This window comes from Phyllobates terribilis, unplaced genomic scaffold (assembly GCF_046119375.1).
Source record: "Phyllobates terribilis strain yellow unplaced genomic scaffold, ASM4611937v1 Scaffold_11__3_contigs__length_659146591, whole genome shotgun sequence".
Taxonomy (NCBI): Eukaryota; Metazoa; Chordata; class Amphibia; order Anura; family Dendrobatidae; genus Phyllobates; species Phyllobates terribilis.
Genome location: NW_027362771.1, coordinates 571,361,569 through 571,388,657, shown reverse-complemented (window position 1 = coordinate 571,388,657; position 27,089 = coordinate 571,361,569). Strand labels below are relative to the sequence as shown.

Below are 27,089 nucleotides of genomic sequence, written 5' to 3'. Positions count from 1 at the left end.
GAGAGGAGGAGGTGGAGGAAGAACAGGAGCTAGTATCTTGCGCTGTAGACGGTAGTACTTTTACAACTGTCATACAGTCGGTTCAGAGTGGGTGGCCTGAGGACAGGGGGGAGGAGGAGGAGAGCATGGTCAGTCGTCATCTTGGTGAGGACACGGAAGTATTGCCTGTTACCAGTCTGGCACGCATGGCTTACTTTATGTTACGCTGCCTTAACCGTGACCCTCGCGTTGCCAAAATGTTGGGTGACAGTCATTACTGGTTGGTGACACTTTTAGACACCCGCTACAAGGAAAACTTTCACTCTCTTAATCCTGAGGTGGAGAGGTCTACAAAAATGGGGCAGTACCAGAAGGCCCTTGCTGCAGAACTGTTAAAAAAATTCCCATCTGAACACGCTAGCGGCAGAGGTCACAGTTCGTTGACCAACCAAGGTGTACAGGCGAGAGAGACGCAACTCCAATCCAGCAGAGGCAGGGGAACACTGTCAACATTCTGGGACAGTTTTCTGAGACCCGCCCAGCTTACAGGCCCTGAGGCGCGGGGTACTCTCACAAGGAGTGGAAAGTTTCAAAAGATGGTGAGGGAGTACGTTGCCAACCGTACCAGCGTCTTCCATGATTCCTCTGTGCCTTTTAATTATTGGGTATCCAAGCTGGACACTTGGAATGAACTCGCTCTGTACGCCTTGGAGGTTCTGGCCTGCCCTGCCGCTGGCGTGTTATCGGAGCGTGTTTTTAGTGACGCTGGGGGAATTATAACTGATAAGCACACTCGCCTGTCAACTGACAATGCTGACAAGCTGACCCTTATCAAAATGAACAAGGGCTGGAATGGGCCAGACTTCTCATCACCACCAAATGACAGCAGAGTAACAAAAAGTCAAATCCACTGGGTTATTTCAGGAGGTGCATTCCCATGCACCGCTTCACACCCACACATGGGTATACGCTTCCTCAATTCGGCTTTTTTTTGCTCTTCTCTTTATCCTCAGCCTCCACCACCACTATACCACCAGCGTGACTGTGGTCCGTGTTGCCAGCATTGCAAGTTCCTCCATACTAATTTTTGGCAACTTTTGCTTGGAAGGCAGAGGTAAAGACTTTGGGAGACCCGCTCCCCAATAATGGGAATAATGTTTTTAATATGCTGTACTGCATGGCTCTTGTAAGGGGCATTAAAACAGTCTTGTTAAACCACTCTGACTTCCACGTCTCTTCCAAGGGGCTTTTAAACCATCTTGTTAAGCTAATGCGACCTCCACCACTTTTCCCAGGGGAATTGATATTGTCTTTTTATTCCACTGCGACCTCCACGTCTCTTCCAAGGGGCATTAAAACCGTCTTGTTAAGCTACTGTGACCTCCACCACTCTTTCAAGGGGCATTAAAACCATCTTGTTAAGCTACTGCGACCTCCACGTATTTTCCAAGGGGCATTTAAACCGTCTTGTTAAGCTAATGCGACTTCCACCACTTTTCCCAGGGGCATTGATATTGTCTTTTTATTCCACTGCGACCTCCACGTCTCTTCCAAGGGGCATTAAAACCGTCTTGCTAAGCTACTGTGACCTCCACCACTCTTTCAAGGGGCATTAAAACCATCTTGTTAAGCTACTGCGACCTCCATGTCTCTTCCAAGGGGCATTTAAACCGTCTTGTTAAGCTACTGCAACCTACACGTCTCTTCCAAGGGGCATTAAAACAGTCTTGTTAAGCTACTGTAACCTCCACCACTCTTCCAAGGGGCATTAAAACCGTCTTGTTAAGCTACTGTAACCTCCACCACTCTTTCAAGGGGCATTTAAACTGTCTTGTTAAGCTACTGCAACCTCCACGTCTCTTCCAAGGGGCATTAAAACCATCTTGTTAAGCTAATGCGACCTCCACCACATTTCCAAGGGGCATTAAAACCGTCTTGTTAAGCTACTGCGAACTCCACGTCTCTTCCAAGGGGCATTTAAACCGTCTTGTTAAGCTACTGCAACCTCCAAGTCTCTTCCAAGGGGCATTAAAGGTGTCTTGTTAAGCTACTGTAACCTCCACCACTCTTCCAAGGGGCATTTAAACCGTCTTGTTAAGCTACTGCAACCTCCACGTCTCTTCCAAGGGGCATTAAAACCGTCTTGTTAAGCTAATGCGACCTCCACCACTTTTCCAAGGGGCAATAAAACCGTCTTGTTAAGCTACTGCGACCTCCGCGTCTATTCCAAGGGGCATTTAAACCATCTTGTTAAGCTACTGCAACCTCCACGTTTCTTCCAAGGGGCATTAAAACCGTCTTGTTAAGCTAATGCGACCTCCACCACTTTTCCAAGGGGCATTAAAACAATCTTGTTAAGCTATTGCGACCTCCACCACTTTTCCAAGGGGCATTAAAGCTGTCTTGTTAAGCTACTGTAACCTCCACCACTCTTCCAAGGGGCATTTAAACCGTCTTGTTAAGCTACTGCAACCTCCACGTCTCTTCCAAGGGGCATTAAAACCGTCTTGTTAAGCTAATGCGACCTCCACCACTTTTCCAAGGGGCATTAAAACCGTCTTGTTAAGCTACTGCGACCGCCACCACTTTTCCAAGGGGCATTAAAGCTGTCTTGTTAAGCTACTGTGAACTCCACCACTTTTCCAAGGGGCATTAAAGCTGTCTTGTTAAGCTACTGTGACCTCCACCACTCTTCCAAGGGGCATTAAAACCATCTTGTTAAGCTACTGCGACCTCCACCGCTCTTCCAAGGGGAATTAAAACCGTCTTGTTAAGCTAATGCAACCTCCACCACTTTTCCCAGGGTCATTGATATTGTCTTTTTATTCCACTGCGACCTCCACTTCTCTTCCAAGGGGCGTTAAAACTGTCTTGTTAAGCTATTGCGACCTCCACCATTTTTCCCAGGGACATTGATATTGTCTTTTTATTCCACTGCGACCTCCACCACTTCTCCAAGGGGCATTAAAACCGTCTTGTTAAGCTACTGCGACCTCCACCACTTTTTCAAGGGGCATTGATATTGTCTTTTTATTCCACTGCGAACTCCACCATTCTTCTAACGGGCATTGCATTTCCTCCTAATTTTAGTCAGCTTTTGCTTTTCAATGCATAGGCGAACATTAAGGGAGACCCATTCCCCAATAATGGGTAGAAGGTTTTTAGTATGCTGTAATCCACGTCTGTTTCAAGGGGCATTGCAGTTCCTCATAATTTTTGGAAAGCCTTCCATTCACTGCTTAGGAGAACAGTGCACAGGAGACCCAGTTGCTATAAATGGGAAAAACGGTTTAGTTAAGGCCCTCTGGCCTCCATGTCACTTCCAAGGGGCATTGGAGTGCCTCGAAATTTTTGGTAGGCATTGCACTCACTGCATGCCCTATAACTGTGTAGCCGAACCTCTCCTTTTGGTACACAAACATATCCTACTAGACATGTGTGGTTGACTGGCCTGATATTGATGTGAATGGTCCCTGTTCCTCCTGATCTTTCTCCTTTGCCACCACCTCATCCATCATTCATCACCTGAAGCTTAGTTTTAACGGGAGTCATAGAACCGGGATAGTAGCAGGAAAACATCCAGCAATCCTCGGAGGAGGTAGGATATGCGCCAAAACGCTGACCACCTCAGGCCTAGCCGCTACTACATACATGCGCTTGCATTCCAAGAAAACAAAGCAGATGCTAACTTCTATCATCATCATCATGCTCCTCACCTTGGCACTCTCAACTCCCCTGATGGAGAAGCCAGGGCCCATCGGAGGAGTCTGGTTCTCTGGTGGGCTCGTCCAATGCTGCCCAAAAGCAGGCCAGGCTAAGAAAAGTGTGGGGGGATGTTCCAAGGAGAAATAGGGGCGGCTGGGGACCGTTTATGGACACCTGGCCGCCCCTAGGCGGCTGGGGACCGTGTGTGGACACCCGGCTACGGGGCGGCTGGGGACCGAGTATGGACACCCGGCCGCCCCCTGGCGGCTGGGGACTGAGCGTGGACACCCGGCCGCCGGGCGGCTGGGGACTGAGTATGGATACCAGGCTGCCGAAGCAGCCATGACATGGTGGCCGGCGTCTGCCTCGACATGCCTAAAAGGCCCAATTTCAAGTGCAAGCAAGCTAGCAGTATGGTATTGCAGCCTGGGGGTGGGTGGGTGGCAGGTTGCACACTTATGCTTGCATTCCAAGAAAACAAAGCAGATGCTAACTTCTATCATCATCATCATGCTCCTCACCTTGGCACTCTCAACTCCCCTGATGGAGAAGCCAGGGCCCACCGGAGGAGTCTGGTTCTGTGGTGGGCTCGTCCAATTTGCCATATAGCAGGCCGGGCTAAGAAAAGATTGTGTTGGGATATTCCAAGGAGAAATAGGGGCGGCTGGGGACCATTTATGGACACCTGGCCGCCCCTAGGCGGCTGGGGACCGTGTGTGGACACCCGGCTACGGGGCGGCTGGGGACCGAGTATGGACACCTGGCCGCCCACTGGCGGCTGGGGACCGAGCGTGGACACCCAGGCGCCGGGCGGCTGGGGACTGAGTATGGATACCTTGCAGCCGAAGCAGCCATGAGGTAGTGACCAGCTTCGGCATCCTCTAAACTAAAAGGCCACATTTCAAGTGCAAGCAAGCTAGCAGTATGGTATTGCAGCCTGGAGGTGGGTGGGTGGCAGGCTGTATACTTGCGCTTGCATTGCAAGGAATGGGGGAGGTACAATTGAACACTGCCCTGGGACATGTACTTGTACAGGGCTAGTTGCAAGTCTGCATCTTCTGATGCGGAAAGGATCACTTCTGATGGGCACACTTTTAGGCAGTGACCTGGGTGTCAGAGATGCTTCCAGGGGTCTTCCCCATGCTGTTCTCATGTCTTTTCATCACTGTATGCATGTGTCACACAGCACATGGCCAGATAAGATTGTAAAATGTTAAAATGACATTTCCCGGTGAACGCATAAAAAATGCTACTTGTGAACATAGCCCAAGGTGTGGAGGAGTATTTTTGTTTTTGGTTATTTATTTTACCTTATACACAAGTCTTCACCCTGGAAAGGAAGTTCTTTAACATATTTCACAGGAAAACCGTTTCAGTTTAGTTTTTGAACGTTTTATTGTGAGCCCGTTAAAGTGGCTTAATACCTCTGACCACGTTGTTGACAGCAGTGACCTGGGGGTCAGAAATGCTTCCTGGGCCGATGTCCATGCTGTCCCCATGTCTTTTGAGCACTGTCACTATCGTTTTGGGCACTTTTTAGGCTTTCTACAGACTGCCGGGGGTGCCGCCGCAAAAATGCTCGAGTCTCCCATAGACTAACATTGGGCTCGTTGCTCGTGTCGAGCACCCGAGTATCACGGTGAGCTCGGCCTGAGCTTCGAGCACCGGAGCATTTTAGTGCTCACTCAACACTAATCAGCAGTAATTAAATGGAAATGATATATTCAAGATGGGGCAAAACCAGGAGTGAGTGGGGTTACATCATTGCATGAGAAAATAGTTAAACTTCCTATAGGACTTCAGCAGCAAGAATTACAAAGGTCATATAAGGAATCACCGGTGACATGGGGGGTTCTTTTTGAACAATTGAGTCCTGAACAGCAAAAACATGCTTGGTTTACTGATGGGTCTGCCAGATATCAGGGTAATAATCGAGTGTGGAAAGCAGTGGGGTATCAGCCATCCAGCAACAGGATGCTAGTTACCACTGGTGAGGAAAAGAGTAGCCAATATGCAGAACTTTATGCAATCTACAGTGTCTTCAGACAGGAGTCACTGAGTGAATGTCATTTGTATACAGATTCATGGTCTGTGGCAAATGGGTTGACTACCTGTTTACCAACTTGGGCTCAGAATGATTGGAAAATATACAGCAAAGATGTGTGAGGGGAAAGAACTGTGGCAAGATATTTGGGCAATTGAGCAAAGAATTAAAGTGACTGTATTTCACGTTGACGCTCATTGTGCTTCAGATAACCTGAAAAGACTCTTCAATTCAATAGCGTATGAACATTGCAAAATATCAGTTGCTGATGCCAGTGAGGAGCCTGATTCAGCTGGAAAGCTACTTGGATTTGCTCAATGGGCACATCAGAAATGGGGACATCTTGGAGAAAAAGCTACTTCCCCATGTGGTTAGGGGCCATATAGTCCGAGGCAAATTGCCTGGACAAATTTGGCAGGTGGATTATATTGGTCTCCTTCCACAAGATGAAGGATGTATGTATGTATGCACAGCTGTGGAAACATACTCAGGGTGCATGATGGCTTGTCCGTGTAAAGCGGCCAATGCCAACAGTACCATCAAAACAATGGAAACCATAGTATTATACTACGGAATTCCATTACAGATTCAGAGTGACAATGGTAGTCACTTCAGGAACAAGAAGGTTGCAGAATTTTGCTCAGAACATAACATTGAGTGGATCTTTCATATCCCATATTATCCCTAAGACGCAGGATTGGTAGAGCGGATGAATGGGTTATTGAAAGAACAATTAAAAAAATTGGGAGATGGAACTTAAAAAGGGTGGAGAAAACATTTAAATGAAGCCCTTAATATTCTTAACAACAGGCCAATTGGAGAACAGGAAACACCATTAATGAGGATGATTACCCCCAATTTACAGATAATGCTCTTAAAAGCTTCTACCACATAAGAGACAGTTCTCTATTGGGAATTGGAGCCAGGAGTTCTAGGACCCTATAGGGCTACTCCACAAGCTGCAGGATTAGATCTACATTCCCATAAGGAAATAAGATTAGAGAAATGAGTTGTAAAGGCAATCAGAACTGCTATAGGATTACAAATGCCTCCTGAGCATTTTGGTCTTATAGCTCCAAGATCAGGTTTAGCCTTAAAGGGAATTCAAGTGATGGGAGGAGTGATAGATCAGGACTATCAAGGTGAAATTAAGGTACTTCTGCTGAATAGTGGGGATAGTGATTTGTTGATTCAAAAAGGAGATAGGATAGCTCAATTGTTGAATGTGTCTATCCAGAAAATGAAGGTGATCAAGGGAACAGCCCCCACAGTAATAAGTGTCAGAGGAGTTAAAGGTTTTGGATCCACTCATTCTTTAAATGATGGTGAAAAAATTTGGGTAAAACAAGCTGGGGATAAGGGTCACCCAGAGCCTGCAGAAGTGATTGCTAGAGGGGCAGGTAATGTGTTAAAAGTGATGAAACCAGGACAGGAAAAATGGGAACATGTTCCAGCAAACAGGTGTTATCTCAGAGAATAATAAGTCTGTTCTTTCTTTTTAGTGTCCAATTCAAATATGGAGATGGTGGCTGATCGGTGTTACAGGCATGGTCCTTTTGGTTTCTGTCACTACCCAACCGTTGTATCAAAAAAGAGAAGAAGTGCCAGTCAAAGAAAATGTGGCATTGTGGAAAATTAAACAGAACATATGGAGTTACTTGGCACAATTGATGAACATGAGCCATTTTTGTATGACAAAAACTACTACCGATACCAATATACTAGAGACTTGTATGGTAGCTATACCAACCCCCTTGCAACTGTGGACAAAATTGATAGGGGGATTTGTCCAAGATGTGGAGATTGAAGAAGGAGATGTGATCCAGAATTATACATACAACCCATATTACGCTTGTACAAACTGTACTGGAGAGGACTTCCTTACTGAAGACATGATAACTATAAAGACTCAAAATATTGCATCTGCTGAAGCTATTCCTTTGGGATATGGTATTGTATATAAATGACATATGGCTTCCAGATTGCTAAGGGTGGATTGTAGTGCTAAGATGTTAATGGCCATCAGGAATCCATATTGGTAGCCTATTTTTAAAGAACCCTTTAAGATATTTCACAGTAACAGTTCAACTTGTTAGCCTTGTACTTTCTGTAATTTTCCCAACACCTGGACCGCATAGCTTCATTATCAATGTTTAGTGAGAACGATGCATGTTTATATTCGTTACCAATATTTGGTGAGAATATGCTGTGTTTATAGAATGGTAAAACATCAGGTACCCGGAGCCTTTGGCATGTTTCATCTCCGGTGATATGTTTCATATATTTGTTTGGTGCTAATTGACATCTTCAGAGCTGGCCACTCAGAAGAAAGATAATATATCGAACAAATAGAACCTGTCAGAATTTGTGCAACATTTGGTTACGCAAGCATTTGTTTTCAAACAAGATATAAGCTAGTGAAGTTTTCAGCTAGGACAGAAGAAGCCTGTTGACCTGTGGACTAAAAGGGGACGCCCTGACGTCGCAGTGTGGATTCATCCCAGGACTTTTCTCTGTCTTCGCTGTTTTGCTTCTTAGATGATGTATGTTGCTCCTGGTGAAGTTTTTACTGTATAGTGTGCACTGTAAGTACTTTACCTTTGTCATCTATATTATGCAAAAGTGTATCACACTATTTCCTATTTTGTGTAATCATTTAATTATAATAAAAATTAATCGGCTTCTTTAAAGCCGTATCCGAGCCCTTTAAATACTTGGCAAAACACGCATTAAAAAAAATAAATAAAAACATATGCATTTATGTTTTTGCCATGTTTGTAAAAGTCCAATCTATTAAAATAATTAACCCGATCGGTAAACGCCGTAATGGAAAAAAAAATCTAAATATTAGAACTGGGTCCTTTTCCTTTTCAGTCACAACACCCCCCTAAAAAAGCACCATAAAAAGTGAACAAAATTCTGTATGTACCCCAATATGGTATCAATGAAAACATCGGTTCGCTTCACACAAAAAACAGCTCTCATTTAGCTCCAGTGATGGAAAAGTAAAAAAGTTATGGGTCTTAGAAAATGGTGACACAACACAATTCTAAACTTTCTTTCATTACTTAAATAAAAAAAAATGGAAGTTTAGCATGAATTGTATTGTAATTGTACTGACATGCACCGTCAGGTCTCCAAGTCATTTTTACCTTACAATGATTGCTGTGAAAACAAAACCCAAAAAATAATGTTGGAATTGCATGTTTTTCAACATTTCGCTTCACTTGAAATTTTTACTGTTATTCAGCACATGATACAAATAAAATGACTGGTGTCGTTCAAAAACACAACTTGTCCCATAAAAAACAAAACCCTCACACAGATATATTTGTTGGTATAGGTTCTACCACAACTGTGGGTATCCAGAAGCTGTGCAACAATATTGCTGGGAAAAAAAGGATATTGGTTTTGGAAGAAGAAGAAGAAGAAAATAATTGAAAGTGCAAAAACAAAATATTGTGTCATGGGCAGGGCCATATTAGCCACTAGGCACTGGAGGGTGGGTGACTAGGGCGGCAGGTTGCGGGGGGAGTATTAGATCAGCGATCAAGGCAGAGAAAGTTGATGTCCCATACTGGGATAATGTGAAACAGTAAAAAAAAAAAAAGATAATAAAAATGATAAATAATTAAAAAAAAAATCACAAAAGAACAAAAAGAAAAAATATTATTCCAATAAATACATTTATCTGTGAAAAAAAAAAAAAAAGTACACATATTTGGCATCGCTACATCTGGAATGACCAGACCTATAAAGCTGTACATCGTGTTAATCCCTTCAGTGAACACCGTAAAAAAAAAAAAAAGAAAAACAAGGCAAAAAACGATGCTTTATCATCATACTGCCAAACAAAAAGTGGAATAAAAAGCGATAAAAAAGACGAATGTAAATAAGAATGGTACCACTCAAAACGTCATCTTGTCCCGCCTAAAAGAAAGCCACCATACAGCTTTGTGAGCGGAAAAATAAAAACGTTATAGCTCTCAGAATAAAGCGATGCAAAAATAATTATTTTGCTATAAAATAGTTTTTATTGTGTAAAAGCGCCAAAACATAAAAAAACTATATAAATGTAGCATCGCTGTAATCATACTGACCTGAAGAATAAAGCTGCCTTATCAATTTTACCACACGCGGAACAGCATAAAAAAATCCCCAAAAAACAATTCCTGAAATGCTGGTTTTTGTTAATTTTGCCTTCCAAAAAAACAGAATAAAAAGCGATCAAAAGATGTCAATTGCCCGAAAATGATACCAATAAAAAAGTCAACTTGTCCTGCCAAAAACAAGCTGTCAAATGACAGAAATATGGAAAAATTATAGCTATCAAAATGTAGGGGTGCAAAATCTTGTTTTTATTACTGTAATCGCACTGACCCGAAGAATAAAGTTGCCTAATCACTTATACTGCACGAGGAACAGCGTAAAAAAATAAATAAAACTAATTGTTCACATTCTGTTGATTTGTTCATTCTGCCTCTCAAAGATCGCAGTAAGGCTCAGCTCACATTTATCCTGCCCTCTGCGCTGAGCGCTTACACCGGGGATTCCATGTAAATCTCTGAAATACGTGATTCAGATGGAAGCCCCGGCGGAAGATTCCCTATAATGAGGCAGATGGAGGCACTGTGGACACCATCTGGCCTATGATCTGGTGATGTCCGTCTTTTTATTAGGTGTACATAACAGTGCCATCGGCCACAGTTTTGTGCACTTCTGAAAAGAAGGACGACACTGAACAGAGGCCAGATGGAGTCCAGAGTAACTCTGCTGCATCATTATAGTGAATGGATCCCTCAGAGTTTCATCGGAATCACGTCACTCGGAGATTTAGATGGAAACCCCGATATATATGCTCAGCATAGAACGCTGGATAAATGTGATCCCAAATGTTATGTAAAATGTTCCCAATAAAAGCTTCCACTACATTCACAAATAAAAGTAAGTTTCCTACTCAGGTCTGTCATCTGTTAACGGAAATATAGGAGGCTTCCATGTTACTGGTAGCACAAAGGCTCTGGAAAAGCGAAATGGCTCCTCGCCCTTCAAAAGAAATCCAGTGAATTCTGTGCTCCCAAATCCAAATGTCCCCCTCCCTTCAGAGCTCCACAATGTGCCTGAACCGCAGTTAGCGTCCACATGTTTGGCATTCCTGTAGCGATGAAAGCCGGCCTAATTTACGGGTGCATGTCTCCAGAAGCATGAACTGGTCAGTACAGCGTTTTGGTCACTACAATGGCAGTTTGCAATCTTCACTTAGCAACATCCACTGCTGCTTGTTTCTGGAAAACACCCATGGAGTCAAAATCGTCAATACACAAGTAGATAAATTCACAAAAGGGTCTAATTTCCAAAATGGGGTCACTTGAGGGGGATTCTGCTCTGCTAGCACGTAGGGGCTCAGTATATGGAGTCCGCAAAGTATTCTAGGAAAATCTGTGTTCCAGGAGCCAAAAAGCGCTCTGTCTGTCCTGAGTCTCGCCGTATGGCTAAGCAGTACTATACAGCCACATATGGGGTACTTCTACATTCAGCAGAAATTATGGGACAATTTTTGGTGCCATTTTTACTCATTTCCCAGTGTAAAAATGTAAAATCTGGGACTAAAACAAAGTTTTGGTGGTAAAAATGTAATTATATTTTCTTCACTGCCCAATGGTAAAAAATGGTGTGACACACCTGTGGTGTCAATATGATCCTCCATATGAATTCATTGAGAGGTGTAGTTTGTAAAATGGGATCACTTATGTGGGGTAAGGCTGATGTGGCACCTCAGGGGCTCTACCAACGTGACATGGCAAACCAGTCCAGCAAAATATGACCTCCAATATATCGAATCTTCCCTTCTGAGCTTTGCACTATGCCTCAAAAGTAGTTTTTTGACCACATATGAGGTATCAGGGTACTCAGGAGAAATTGCACAACAAAGTTTGGGGTCCATTTTCTCCTGGTGCCCTAGTAAAAATGCAAAATTTGGGGCTAAAAAAAGCATTTTTGTGGAAAAATGTGATTTCTTTATTTTCACGGCTCAACTTTATAAACTTTTGTGAATCACCTGGGGGATCAAAGTGCTCACCACAGATCTAGATAAGTTCTTTGAGCTGTCTAGTTTCCAAAATGGTGTCACTTGTGGGGGGGTTTCCACTGTTTAAGCACATCAGGGGCTCTCCAAAAGTGACATGGCATCCGCTAATTATTCAAGCAAATTTTATATTCAAAAAGTCAAATGACGCCCGTTCCTTTCCGAGCCCTGCCGTGCGCCCAAACAGTGGTTTTCCCCCACATATTGGGTATGCGTGTGCTCAGGAGAAATTGTACAGCAAATTTTGGGGTGCATTTTCTCCTGTTACCCTTGTGAAAGTAAAAAAATGGCTCTAAAGTTGAATTTTTGTGAAAAAAAGTTAAATATTTATTTTTTCCCTTAGACATTCCATTAATTCCTGTGAAGCACCTGAAAGGTTAATAAACTTCTTGAATGGGGTTTTAGCACCTTGAGGGGTGCAGTTTTTAGAATGGTGTCACTTTTGGGTATTTTCTGTCATTCAGACCCCTCAAAGTGACATTAAATGTGATGTGGTCCCTAAAAAAATGGTTTTGTAAATTATGGTAAAAATGAGAAATCGCTGGTCAACTTTTAACCCTTATAACTTCCTAACAAAAAAAAATGATGTTTCTAAAATTGTGCTGATGTAAAGTAGACATGTGGGAAATGTTATTTATTAACTATTTTGTGTGACATGACTCTGATTTAAGGGCATAAAAATTAAAAGTTTAAAAATTGCAAAATATTCAAAATTTTTGCCAAATTTCCAATTTTATCAAAAATAAACGTAAGTCATATCAAATAAAATGTTACTACTACCATGAAGTAAAATATGTCATGAAAAAAACAATCTCAGAATCACCAGTATCCGTTAAAGCGTTCCAGAGTTATTACCTCAAAGTGACACTGGTCAGAATAAAAAAAAAATGGCCTGGTCAGGAAGGTGAAAACAGGCTTCGGTGTGAAAAAGTTAATGTCTATTTACGACTGACCAACGGCACAATACTACTGCCGATCGGTAAACTTTTACCGATTGGTGGATGTTTGAATGCACAAACAATGCACACTGAGCGATCTACACTATGTTGCTCAGTGCACTTTGGCTGCTGTAGTTCCCAGCACTGTGAGGAATATCTACAGATAAAAGCACATGACTGTACAGTGGGTATGGAAAGTATTCAGACCCCTTAAAATTTTTCACTCTTTGTTTCATAGCAGCCATTTGGTAAATTCTAAAAAGTTCATTTTTTTTCTCATTAAAGTACACTCTGCACCACATCTTGACTGAAAAAAAACAGAAATGTAGAAATTTTTGCAAATTTATTAAAAAATAAAAACTGAAATATCACATGGTCATAAGTATTCAGACCCTTTGCTCAGACACTCATATTTATGTCACATGCTGTCCATTTCCTTGTGATCCTCCTTGAGATGGTTCTTCTCCTTCATTGGAGTCCAGCTGTGTTTAATTAAACTGATAGGACTTGATTTGGAAAGGCACACACCTGTCTATATTAGACCTCGCAGCTCACAGTGCATGTCAGACCAAATCATGAGCTCAAAGGAACTGCCCAAGGAGCTGAGAGACTGAATTGTGGCAAGGCACAGATCTGGCCAAGGTTACAAAAGAATTTCTGCATTACTCAAGGTTCCTAAGAGCACAGTGGCCTCCATAATCCTTAAATGGAAGAAGTTTGGAACCACCAGAAGTCTTCCTAGACCTGGCCATCCAGCCAAACTGAGCAATCGTGGGAGAAGAGCCTTGATGAGAGAGGTAAAGAAGAACCCCAAGATCACTGTGGCTGTGCTCCAGAGATGCAGTAGGGAGATGGGAGAAAGATCCACAAAGTCAACTATCACTGCAGCCCTCCACCAGTCTGGCCTTTGTGGCAGAGTGGCCCGACGGAAGCCACATAGAGTTTGCTCAAAAACACATGAAGGACTTCCAGACTATGATAAATAAGATTCTCTGGTCTGATGAGACGAAGATAGAACTTTTTGGTGATAATTCTAAGCGGTATGTGTGGAGAAAACCAGGCACTGCTCATCACCTGCAAAATACAATCCCAGCAGTGAAACATGGTGGTGGCAGCATCATTCTATGGGGGTGTTTTCAGCTGCAGGGACCGGACGACTGGTTGCAATTGAAGGAAACATGAATGCTGCCAAGTACAGAGATATCTTGGATGAAAACCTCTCCAAGAGTGCTCTGGACCTCAGACTTGGCCGAAGGTTCACCTTCCAACAAGACAATGACCCTAAGCACACAGCTAAAATAACAAAGGAGAGGCTTCAGAACAACCCTGTGACCATTCTTGACTGGCCCAGCCAGAGCCCTTACCTAAAGTCAATTTAGCATCCCTGGAGAGACCTGAAAATGGCTGTCCACCAACGTTCACCATCCAACCTGACGGGACTGTAGAGGATCTGCAAGAAAGAATGGCAGAGGATCTCCAAATCCAGGTGTGAAAAACTTGTTGCATCATTCCCAAGAAGACTCATGGCTATACTAGCTCAAAGGGGTGCTTCTACTCAATGCAGATCAAATGGTCTGAATACTTATGACCATGTGATATTTTAGTTTTTCTTTTTTAATAAATTTGCAAACATTTCTACATTTATGCTTTTTTTTCAGGTAAGATGGGGTGCAGAGTGGACTTTAATGAGAAAAAAATGAACTTTTTAGAATTTACCAAATGGCTGCAATGAAACAAAGAGTGAAAAATTTAAAGGTGTCTGAATACTTTCCGTACCCACTGTATCAGTGAAGTTTTATGAAAGTCAAATAACTGGAAGTTTCCATTAAAAAAATGTTTTTTTTAAAAAAATGACACCAAAAATAGACAAAACAGCAGCGGAAAAACATGATAAAAACTCATGTAAAAAATACACTCAAAAATGCAATGAAGAAACGCAAGTAACCTAATTTAGTTTATTGGTGCAGAAATGTTGCATAAAATCTGCAGCAGCAACAAAATTCACCAAAACCTCATCGTGGAAAAGTAGCCATGAGCAGCTTTCAAACATTCATGTGACATGTCCTAGTGCTGTTCTGATCTTTTTTCTTGGTCAGTACTCGGCCCCATAGAGTAGAATGGATGTTTTCACACATCTGTTACATTACGGAACTGTGTGACTCAGAGCTGATCCTATTCTGATCAGATTTGTGGATTAGATTTGGACACTCAAATCAACGGGTATCCATGAAACACCGATGCAAATCGGAAGTTTTCTGTTTTGTGTCTGTGTCTTACGAATCTGTTGCTCAGTGATAAACATGAATTAAAACATGACCTTCCAAGGCTTGCTGGTAATGGCTGGAAGCAAGAACCTCTTCAGTGAAAAAAAATGGAAGAGAAAAAAATTTAAGCAACTAGGATGACAACTGAAAAAAAAATCAGTCCGTTTCTCTTGGATTGTAACACATGGATTAGCATTAGACTGTTGTCTGAACCTGGTGATATCGGTGGGTTTGGCCGACCTTAGTCTAATGTGTACAGGGCTGCCACTAGGAATTTCAGGGCCCCATACTGGCAAAATTTTCGGGCCCCCTTGAAACTCCGCCAAGGCTTCACCCCATCTCCGCCTCCACCCCAGCTCCGCCTCCAGCCCTCGAACCTTACACAGTCCCACCGCCCACTCTTGGAAAAACTCTACTTTCTGCACCACGTCCGACTCCTCACAAATCACACATTAACAGTTCCCATTAAACACCATATAACACACAGCCAGCAGCTTTTGTTTTGGCCAAAAGATTTTTTAAGCCGCCACCTGGACAAGGTAGACTCTTCTGGCCGGACCCTACTCTACTCTAACCTAGCTAACATTTCTTATAATACCCTTTTTGGGTATATTTTTGCTTAAAGGAGTGTGTCACATACATTTTTTAAAATGACCAATAATATCACATACAAGGGACAAATACCATCACACCATAACCAGATCACATATTGCCACCACATACAGTACAGACCAAAAGTTTGGACACACCTTCTCATTTAAAGATTTTTCTGTATTTTCATGACTTTAAAAATTGTACATTCACACTGAAGGCATCAAAACTATGAATTAACACATGTGGAATTATATACTTAACAAAAAAGTGTGAAACAACTGAAAATATGTCTTATATTCTAGGTTCTTCAAAGTAGCCACTTTTTTCTTTGATGACTGCTTTGCACACTCTTGGCATTCTCTTGATGAGCTTCAAGAGGTAGTCACCGGAAATGGTTTTCACTTCACAGGTGTGCCCTGTCAGGTTTAATAAGTGGGGTTTCTTGACTTATAAATAGGGTTGGGACCATCAGTTGTGTTGTGCAGAAGTCTGGTGGATACACAGCTGATAGTCCTACTGAATAGACTGTTAGAATTTGTATTATGGCAAGAAAAAAGCAGCTAAGTAAAGAAAAACGAGTGGTCATCATTACTTTAAGAAATCAAGGTCAGTCAGTGCGAAAAATTGGGAAAACTTTGAAAGTGTCCCCAAGTGCAGTTGCAAAAACCATCAAGCGCTACAAAGAAACTGGCTCACATGAGGACCGCCCCAGGAAAGGAAGACCAAGAGTCACCTCTGCTTCTGAGGATAAGTTTATCTGAGTCACCAGCCTCAAAAATCGCAGGTTAACAGCAGCTCAGATTAGAGACCAGGTCAATGCTACACAGAGTTCTAGCAGCAGACACATCTCTTCAACAACTGTTAAGAGGAGACTTTGTGCAGCAGGCCTTCATGGTAAAATAGCTGCTAAGAAATCACTGCTAAGGACAGGCAACAAGCAGAAGAGACTTGTTTAGGCTAAAGAACACAAGGAATGGACATTAGACCAGTGGAAATCTGTGCTTTGGTCGGATGAGTCCAAATTTGAGATCTTTGGTTCCAACCACCGTGTCTTTGTGCGACACAGAAAAGGTGAACAGATGGACTCTACATGCCTGGTTCCCACCGTGAAGCATGGAGGAGGAGGTGTGATGGTGTGGGGGTGCTTTGCTGGTGACACTGTTGGGGATTTATTCAAAATTGAAGGCATACTGAACCAGCATGGCTACCACAGCATCTTGCAGCGGCATGCTATTCCATCCGGTTTGCGTTTAGTTGGACCATCATTTATTTTTCAACAGGACAATGACCCAAAACACACCTCCAGGCTGTGCAAGGGCTATTTGACCAAGGAGAGTGATGGGGTGCTACGCCAGATGACCTGGCCTCCACAGTCACCAGACCTGAACCCAATCGAGATGGTTTGGGGTGAGCTGGACCGCAGAGCGAAGGCAAAAGGGCCAACAAGTGCTAAGCATCTCTGTGAACTCCTTCAAGATTGTTGGAAGACCATATCTGTTGACTACCTCTTGAAGCTCATCAAGGGAATGCCAAGAGTGTGCAAAGCAGTCAAAGCAAAAGGAGGCTACTTTGAAGAACCTAGAATATAAGACATATTTTCAGTTGTTTCACACTTTTTTGTTAAGTACTGTATATAATTCCATATGTGTTAATTCATAGTTTTGATGCCTTCAGTGTGAATGTACAATTTTCATAGTCATGAAAATACAGAAAAATCTTTAAATGATAAGGTGTGTCCAAACTTTTGGTCTGTACTGTAGTGACCGAATAATACCACATACAAGGAATAAATACCGTCACACCATGACCTGACCACATATTACTGCCACATAGTGACCGAATACTACAATACTGATCATTAATAAGAAAACAAAATACTTATATTACCATAAGTGTCATTACACATAGGATCTCTGTACATAGTATACAGTGTATAGTGTCAGTGTACAGGTAATACTGACTCACCAGTGATGTCTCTAGTTGAAGTCATTCATCGCTTTTCCTCTTCATCCAGCACAGACCGCCATCACTTCTACCAGCCAGGACTCATCGCTGCATAAAATAGCACAGTTATCTAGAGCACCGCTTTCAGAGCACATTCCCCAATTTTTTCCAAACTTCAACAATACACCATGGTTAAGAAAAAAAAGCGACATAGTGCCGCCCTGAACAGTAACAGGACCCCCCTCACTAAAAACAGTATCTTCAAAAATAAAATACATCACAGCAGTAATAATATTCTTTAATTAGCCCCTACAGTAATAATGTCCCACATCTTGCCCCCATATCTCCATCCAGCCCACATTGTCTCCATCCTGTCCCCAATGTCTCAATTTTGTCTCCATTCTGCCAGCAATGTCTCCATCCTACCCCAATGTCTCCATTCAGCCCCAATGTCTCCATTTGTCTTCATCCTGCCCCCATTGTCTCCATTTGTCTTCATCCTACCCCCATGTCTCGATTCTGCCCCTATGTCTCCATTTGTTTTCATCCTGTCCCCATTTGTCTTCATCCTGCCCCCATGTCTCCATTTGTCTTCATCCTGCCCACATGTCTCCATTCTGTCCCCATTGTCTTCATCCAGCCCCCATGTCTCCATCCTGCCCTCATGTCTCCATCCTGCTCCCATGACTCCATTCTGCCCCCATGTCTCCATCCTGCCCCCATTGTCTCATCCTGCTCCCATGACTCCATTCTGCCCCCATGTCTCCATTCTGTCCCCATTGTCTTCATCCAGCCCCCATGTCTCCATCCTGCCCTCATGTCTCCATCCTGCTCCCATGACTCCATTCTGCCCCCATGTCTCCATCCTGCCCCCATTGTCTCATCCTGCTCCCATGACTCCATTCTGCCCCCATGTCTCCATCCTGCCCCCATTGTCTCATCCTGCCCCCATTGTCTCATCCTGCCCCCATGTCTCCATTCTGCCCCCAATGTCTCCATCCTGCCCCCAATGTCTCCATCATGCCCCCAGTGTCTCTCCATTCTGACCCATGTTTCTGATCCTACCCCCATGTCTCTCCATTCTGCCCCCAATGTCTCCATGCTGCCCTCATTATCTCCCCATTCTGACCCCAATGTGATTGGCTGGCGGCTGTTAACTATTGCCATGCGGGAAGTTTCCCACACGGCAATAGATTTCAAGTGAACGTGCGTTCCGAGATCGCACGTTCACAGTAACTGAACTGGCAGAATCCTGCCACGGGGGCCCGGTGAGCAGAAGAACGGGGCCCCATACGCCAGTAAGGGCAGTAATGCCCTGATGGCAGCCTTGAATGTGTATGGGGACATTAACTACTATCTAAAGCAGGGATGTCAAACTCTTAAATACACAGATGGAAAAAAATTAAAAGCTTGGCCAAAGTCGTGGTCCATCTTGATATTTATTAAATAAATGTCGACAAATAAGGAAGTTTTTCCTTATCATCAAATATAGTGATGAACTTTTTCATATGGAAACAAATTTAAAATATAATAAAATATTTAATATATGTAATTAGTGTATATATTATAATATCTAATTATATTTATAAATTATAGTATATAAGTATATATATTATAATTATATACTAAACTATATATTTACTATATATATACTTATATATAATAAAATGGAAAAAAAATAAATAAAACGATCTATTCCCTGACCGGGAATCGAACCCGGGCCGCGGCGGTGAGAGCGCCGAATCCTAACCACTAGACCACCAGGGAAGCTGACAGTCACTTCAGAGTCGTGTCCAGACAGCGCTTTTCCAGCCCACATATGACACGCATGCGCAGTCAGCTGTACAATGCGCAGTTCTTACCCACCCGCCCCCTTCCTCACACGTTCTGGCTATGTGCAGCTACATAACAAACATCTGGATTGGTTCGGTTTCTCCCGCCCTTTACTCCTCTCTCAGTAGCAGCGATGGCCGGTGTCTGCATCGTCATCGTCGGCGCCTCAGAGATGAACGACCAATAGGGAACGTTGATCTAGATGTGACGTCATAGAGGGCGGTGCATAGCTGGACGCAGAAGTCAAGATGGCGGACGAGGAGAAGCTGCCGTCCGGGTGGGAGAAGCGGATGAGCCGCAGCTCTGGTAAATGGAGGGAAGAAGTGACGGGCAGACCAGCGGTGACCGCTGCGGCCGCTCAGATCTGCGCAGCTCTGTTGTGGAGAGCCGGCACTTGGCTGCGATTGTGCTGCCACCTCTGGGGCTCATTCATTGATCCTGCCGTGCTCCTCATGGCTGGAGGGCAGAACTGATCGCCTCAGGGGCCACTATAGCGATGGTTGATGGGATAGCGCCCCCTATAGATCTCTGCCATCGTGTACTTGTGTCTAAGAGCCAGGAGGGCGAGTGGCCGAGAGGTGAAAGTGGCAGATAAGCCCCTTAGAGGGGTTGGCTCCTGAAGACAAGCCAAGACCATCTGGTCACCATACCATACGGACTTCATCCAAGGTGGGAGCGAGACCCCGCTCAGGACCCCCCACTACAGGGCAGAACACGGTCCCGATTTGGCTGTGGCCTCTGTGTGTTTTATGTGATCGGCCGCTCAACCAGTGGTCGCCATGTAAAAGTGCAGGGTACAGAAAGGCCCGGCTAGGTGCAATGGCCGCTGGTAAAGTCTACTCTCTGCCAATGGCTGGACAATAAAGATCAATTGATCCCTCCCCTTTTTAATGACATCTGCTTTAAAAGCAAAAAAATCTTCCCTTTTGAGTTCTTCAGTTCACCTCCCCCTTCACCTTAGATGGCTAATGGCCGAATGACCGCTTGGCCGGTGTCCATCACTACCATAAAGAGCAGCGCTCGCTCGTCCGAACGCTCCTGTGTTCTCCATGATGGAGTGCTGCTGCCAGACGTCTCTGGGGGCTTGTCCCAGGGAGAACACAAGGATCGGCAGTGTAAAGGCAGACCTATCGGATCCTTAGTTCCCCCTACAATCATTTGTCAGGGACCTCCATACACATGAGACTGTTGGCCGAGCCCGTCGGTATCTGGCTTCCACCGACCTCTGTTTAATGTGTGCAGAGGTTTACATTGCTTTTAATCCCAGTGATGCATACGAGACTGGCAGGAAAAGGAGCGCTGCCATTGCCCATGCACACTACCATTGTCCCACTACCATTGCCCATGTACACCACCATTGCCCCACTACCGTTGCCCATGCACACCACCATTGCCCATGCACACCGCCATTGCCCCACTGTCACTGCCCATGCCCGCCGCCATTGCCCCACTGTCACTGCCCATGCCCGCCGCCATTGCCCCACTGTCACTGCCCATGCCCGCCGCCATTGCCCCACTGTCACTGCCCATGCCCGCCGCCATTGCCCCACTGTCACTGCCCATGCCCGCCGCCATTGCCCCACTGTCACTGCCCATGCCCGCCGCCATTGCCCCACTGTCACTGCCCATGCCCGCCGCCATTGCCCCACTGTCACTGCCCATGCCCGCCGCCATTGCCCCACTGTCACTGCCCATGCCCGCCGCCATTGCCCCACTGTCACTGCCCATGCCCGCCGCCATTGCCCCACCGTCACTGCCCATGCCCGCCGCCATTGCCCCACCGTCACTGCCCATGCCCGCCGCCATTGCCCCACCGTCACTGCCCATGCCCGCCGCCATTGCCCCACTACCATTGCCCATGCACGATGCCATTGCCCCATTATCTATCATTAGAAGTCTCTTAACCCCTTTACAACCCAAGGTGGTTTTCACTTTAGTGACCAGGCCAATTTTTACAATTCTGATCACTGTCACTTTATGAGGTAATAACTCTGGAACGCTTCAACGGATCCCCCTGATTTGGAGGTTGTTTTTTCGTGACATATTGTACTTCATGATTATGGTAAATATTATTCGATATGACTTGCATTTATTTGTGAAAAAAAAACAAAAATTTAGAAAATTTCACAATTTTTAACTTTCATGCCCTTAAATCAGAGAGATATGTCACACAAAATAGTTATTGAATAACATTTCCCACACCCTTACTTTATATCAGCACAGCTTTGGAACCAAATTTTTTATTTTTTTTTTTGTTAGGAAGTTATAAGGGTTAAAAGTTGACCAGCGATTTCTCATTTTTACAACAAAATTTACAAAACCATTTTTTTAGGGACGATATCACATTTGAAGTCACGCCAATATCGCTGATTGCTCCTCCCTTCACACTTGCCGTCGGGAGATCAGCGGCCCTAGCAGCTGATCTCCCGACGGTAGTCGCATGGAGGTCAGTGGCGCCGCCGGTCGGGGTACTTCTGCTGCGAGCAGCCGGGAGATGACCGGCTAGCACCGGTCATCTCCCGGCTGCATCGCCGCTGACCTCCGTGCGGCAGATGAGCCGCTAACGGCTGGCTGGTTTCTTTTTCTGAAATCCTGCGTCGCTGATTGGCCGCGGCTGGACCAATCAGCGACGCGGGATTTCCTAGGCAGACAGACGGGATAAGACGATTATATATATTAGATAAGTTTTCATTAGTCTTGAGCGCAAGTGCTCGCTACTTGAGTTTGCATCGGGTACTCAGGTATTCACCATGTATCACAGGTGCTTGAGTGACATGCTCGAGTCCCTGCTCCGCATGTTTCATGGTTGTTAGACATGCGGCGATCGGTCGTGCATGGCAGGCAATCCCCTCGTGTTTTTTTGGGCTGTATAACAGCTGCATAACATGTGGGACGGAGACTCGAGCATGTCACTCGAGCACCCACGATACATGGTGAATACCTGAGCACCCGATGCAAACCCAAGTAGTGCGCACTTGCGCTCCACTAGTCGCCGTATCGTCATAATTTTTTTTTCTTTTCCTTCTGAAAAAATCCTAGCCCAACTCTAACCCTACAGTTTATTTTTTACGCCGTTCCTCGTGTGGTATAATTGAGTAGACGAGTTTATTTTTCGGGTCGGTGCGATTACAGCAATACCATAATCATATCGGGTTTTTATGATTGACAGCTGTCACACACTAAAAAAACCTTTTTTTTTATTTTTTTTTGAAGACTAGTTTTTGCATCGCCATATTTTGAGAGCTATAATTTTTCCACATTTCGGCCGACAGAGTCATGTGACGGCTTGTTTTCTGCGGGACAAGTTGATGTTTTTATTGGTGCCATTTTCAGGCACGTGACATTTTTTGATCGCTTTTTATTCTGATTTTTGGGAGGCTGAGTAAACAAAAACCAAAAATTCAGGAATTGATTTTTTTAAAAAATTTTTTATTCTGTTCAACATGTGGTAAAATTGATAAGGTAGTTTTATTCTCTGGGTCAGTATGTTTACAGAGATACCACATTTATATCTTTTTTTTTATGTTTTGTCGCTTTTATACAATAAAAACTATTTTATAGAAAAAAGATTTGTTTTTGCATCGCTTTATTCTGAGAGCTATAACTTTTTGATTTTTCGGCTGATGGAACTGTATGGCGGCTTGTTTTTTGCGGGACAAGATGACGTTTTCAGCAGTACCATTTTTATTTACATTGCCTTTTTGATCTCGTTTCATTCCACTTTTTGTTCGGCGGTATGATAAAGCATATTTATTTATTTATTTTTTACTTTGTTCACTAAAGGGGTTAACTAGTGGGACCTTTTTATAGGTCAGGCCGTTCCGGACGCGGCGATACCAAATATGTGTACTTTTATTGGTTTATTTTTTCATAAGAATATTTATGGGTACAGTATATTAATTTTTTGGGGGATTATTTTTTCTTTTTTTTTTTTTTAATATTTGTACAATTTTTTTTTTTTTTCTCTCCACTTTGACACTTTTGAAGATTTTACACTTTGTCCCACTCTGGAACTTTCACTTTTTACATTCTGATCGGCTGTATAGCTATGCAGCCTGTCAGCTCTGCTTACAGAAGTTACTTTGGTCGCGCACTGCGCATCACATAGTTTACATAGTTTATAAGGCTGAAAAAAGACAAGCGTCCATCCAGTTCAGCCTATTTCTTGTGCACTGCAGCTATTCCGCAGCGTTGATCCAGGGGAAGTAAAAAAAAAAACCATGCGGTATAGGCCAATTTACATCATTGAGGAAAAATTCACTTCCCGACACCAATCTGGCAGTAAGATTAAATCCCTGGATTAATTAACTATCACTAAGCATAAGCTGTAATTTTATTGTTCTCAAGAAAGGCGTCAAGGCCTCTCTTGAACTCATTAAGTGAGTTGGACATCACCACTTCCTCTCCCAGAGAGTTCCAGAGTCTCACGGCTCTGACCGTAAAGAATCCCCTTCTATGCTGGTGCAGGAACCTCCTTTCCTCCAGACGCATAGTGTGCCCCCTCGTCTTTGTCACCATCCTTGGTATAAACAGGTCATGGGAGAGATCTCCAAAGTAAGTTCTTGCCTCCTGGTGACCCGGATGTTGTCATAACGACATCCGGGACCCGGCACAGACACCGCGTGACACCGGAGAGGAGGTAAGTATCGGCGCTTACCTACCCCCTTGCTCCTGCAGTGCTGTGATCGACTTCGATCGCAGTATTTCGGGGGTTAATGTGCAGGGAGCAGTGTGGGACCACCCCTGGCACAATCACCTGACACCCGGCGGCTATCGCGCCCGCACAGCCTGTGTGCGGGCAAAATCGCCAGGGCATACTAATACGTATCTGGCCCATAAGGCCCAGGGCACAGATACGTATTAGTACGCCTTGGGTCAGAAAGGGGTTAAAGCAACACCACACTCTCAACCACTGCTGGAGTGGTGCTTAGAATCCAAGTCCCCTGTGTGATACTCCCTTTCGGGCGTTTTCATCAGTTTTCGTCACCGCTCTGGTCCGTCTCCTGCAGTTTGTGACCTGCCGGCTGCTCCAGTGTTTCATGGAGCGGAGGTCACTTATCAGTACAAGACTATGAGAGCCTCGTTCTGTCATAGACCTGCATTGAGAGCTTGTGACGTAGTTTCTGACTTCTGGCCACTCAGATGCTGCGCTCACAAGATGGTGCCGCAGGACCGGAGCGGCACTGAAAAAACGGTGACGACACTGGAGGGTAAGTGACCGGGGGCAGGGGACTTGAGTTTAAAGCACCACTCCAGCGCTGAAAAAAACCTGCTGTAGTGGTGCTTTAAACTAGAGGGATACAGGACTCTCCTGTCCTGCTCAGTAGTGGTCCTACTGCTGGGACCCTCCGTGATCTAATGTTTATTGCCTATCTATAGGATAACATGTAACCACTCACATAACCCAAGAACAGCAGGAGCTGTAAACCTCAGAGCGTCATTATGTGCCCCAGAACCTGGACCTGAGAGACATGAAACGTGACTAGATGCTTGAATGATGGCTCGGTAAAGCCCCCTGCTCACACCTGTCTCCCCACCTCCGGTTGTATGCCTGCATCCCTCCTATGTGAACTTTGGTGTAGATTTATCAATGGAATATTTATTTTTAGGCACAACCATCAGCCCCACGTCTAACCTACCATTTTTTTGTTTTGGTTTAAAAATGGTTTTTAGGAATATACTATTGATGTTCTAACTTTGGGATACTTCATCAATATCTGATTTGTGGTGGTCCGACAGCCACCGATCAGCAGTTATCTACTCTGGCTGCGTACGGAGACAGAAATGACAGTTCTGGACACTGTGGTGACCGCTGCCGGCCACTGCGCCCCCAACTCCTATTCTTTTCAGTATGTGCCGTTCTGCACTTTCCTACTTCTGTCAATAGGAACTGCTCTGTTTGATGAAACTGAGCTCTGGAGCCTCTAATTTTCCGCATCGATCACCTGACATAAATGTCACGTGACTGGGAAATCACGTGCTGACATCGCAAGTGTGGTGCCAGTCTGGTAGGTAAGTATATGTTTTTTTTTAATGAAGTAGACAACCCCTCTAATAAAAGCTAATCAATTAAATATATCCAGAAAAATTGTGCTCATAAAAAAAAAAAAAATAGTTTGTCAAAGGTCTCCCATATACAGCACACACAGATATGAGGAGTTCCTGCTCTCCTGTCCCTATGTAACCCATATTCAGCAAAATGGAGGACATTATACTGAGCAGTGCAGATGTGAATCCAGCTTTTTGGCTGAGATATAACACTTCGTAGAAAAATGGGCTTGAGACTGTAAGTTTCAGCTCAGTTTTTCGCTGTATTTCTGCATTTGCTAGCTAGACTCATTTTGAGACCCCTTTAACGCTCCACCTAAGGAAGACTCCATAAAACTGACGACTCAGAGCACAAAAAAAAAGAAAGCCGTTAGAGCTGGTATAACTTCTGGACCACTGGGACCTCTCTCCGATCCCAAGAACCAAGGCTCTGAAGAGAACCGTGTAAATGGAGCGGTGGTCCGTCATGGGCATTGCCGCGCTATTCATTCTTAATGGGATTGCCAGAGATCATTGCTGCGCTCAGCTGGTCTTCGGCTCTCCCGTGAGAATGAATGAAGCGGCAGTGCTCATGATTGACCTCTGATCCATTCACACGGTTCTCTTCAGAGCCCGATTCTCTGGATCCATGGGGTCCCGGTGGTCAGGAGTTAGATACTGTCCAATTCGAACTTGAGATTACGCCTTTAAGACTCAGGCCTGGTTGTTAAAGGTTAGTTTGATTTTGCTTTTTTTTTTGCTTCAGGACGTGTGTATTATTTCAACCACATGACTAACGCCAGCCAGTGGGAGCGACCTACCGCATCCGGGAAAAACGGGCAAGGTGAGCCGGCAAAGGTGCGATGTTCTCACCTGCTAGTGAAGCATACCCAGTCCAGACGCCCTTCATCGTGGAGGCAGGAGAGAATCACACGCACCAAAGATGAGGCTCTGGAGCTGATTAATGGTAGGTAAGCACTGGAATAAGTGTGGGGAATAATGCATCCAAAGATAGCAGCTCACATTACATAGAAGCCAGTGGGGCCATCGCCAGTCCCCTTATAGGGATCTGAGCCCACGGTGTTGTGACCTGATCATCTAAGAGAAATAATTCTTCCCAGGTGGCTGGATAGATTCTCTGTAGACATAAAAGAAGTGCTGTAGGCAAAGCGGCTAACCGCTGACGTGCCCGGGCACAACACTGGGCAATTCCTGTCAATGTAAACCTACATGTTGTGGCCCTGTGCCCAATCTGTAATGCCAGACAGCAGCGGCATAGGACGGATCACGTTGGTTTTAGCCAAAGTACTCAACAGAAGCCAGCATAATTTTAATTGAGCTTCTATCACAGATGTGAGCAGAGTCTTAAAGGGTTAAAAAGAAGTTATTGCCTATTCACATGAAAGGTGATCACATAGATCGATAGGGGTCTGACCGCTGAAAATTGCTAGAACGAGGGTCTTCTGTTTGCATTGTGCACATGTTGCATTCATTCTCTGAGGATCGGCCGGAGATGGCTTGTTGTTTAAGTGATGGTGGGCAAGCTCGGCCTCCGCTCCATTCATTGTCAGTCGGATTACGGGGTAAAAACATAGTTTCATAAACTATGAATGAAGCAGAGGTTGAACATGCGCACCACCTCTCCAATCAAGACGGGGCTGCAGAGCCCCGACCGC

General features: G+C 44.4%; 1 protein-coding gene, 1 long non-coding RNA gene and 1 other non-coding gene across 3 annotated transcripts in view; 1 reads left to right on the top strand and 2 right to left on the bottom strand.

The window, feature by feature from the left end:
* The window catches only part of LOC141166943 (uncharacterized), a 45,091-nt gene extending 25,486 nt beyond the window's left edge, over positions 1 to 19,605 (bottom strand). The window contains exons 1-2 of the long non-coding RNA XR_012251362.1: positions 19,420 to 19,605; positions 17,575 to 17,661 (exon numbers count right to left, since the gene is read on the bottom strand). This is a non-coding gene — a long non-coding RNA (uncharacterized lncRNA). The remainder of the gene's footprint in view (positions 1 to 17,574; positions 17,662 to 19,419) is intronic.
* On the bottom strand, positions 19,249 to 19,320 carry TRNAE-CUC (transfer RNA glutamic acid (anticodon CUC)). The gene has a single exon. It is a non-coding gene; the product is annotated as a tRNA-Glu (tRNA).
* Positions 19,550 to 27,089, top strand: part of PIN1 (peptidylprolyl cis/trans isomerase, NIMA-interacting 1) — a 30,113-nt gene continuing 22,573 nt past the window's right edge. Inside the window, exons 1-2 of the mRNA XM_073654170.1 lie at positions 19,550 to 19,692; positions 26,180 to 26,380. Coding sequence (XP_073510271.1) covers positions 19,635 to 19,692; positions 26,180 to 26,380 — 259 coding nt within the window. The 5' untranslated portion in view covers positions 19,550 to 19,634. The remainder of the gene's footprint in view (positions 19,693 to 26,179; positions 26,381 to 27,089) is intronic.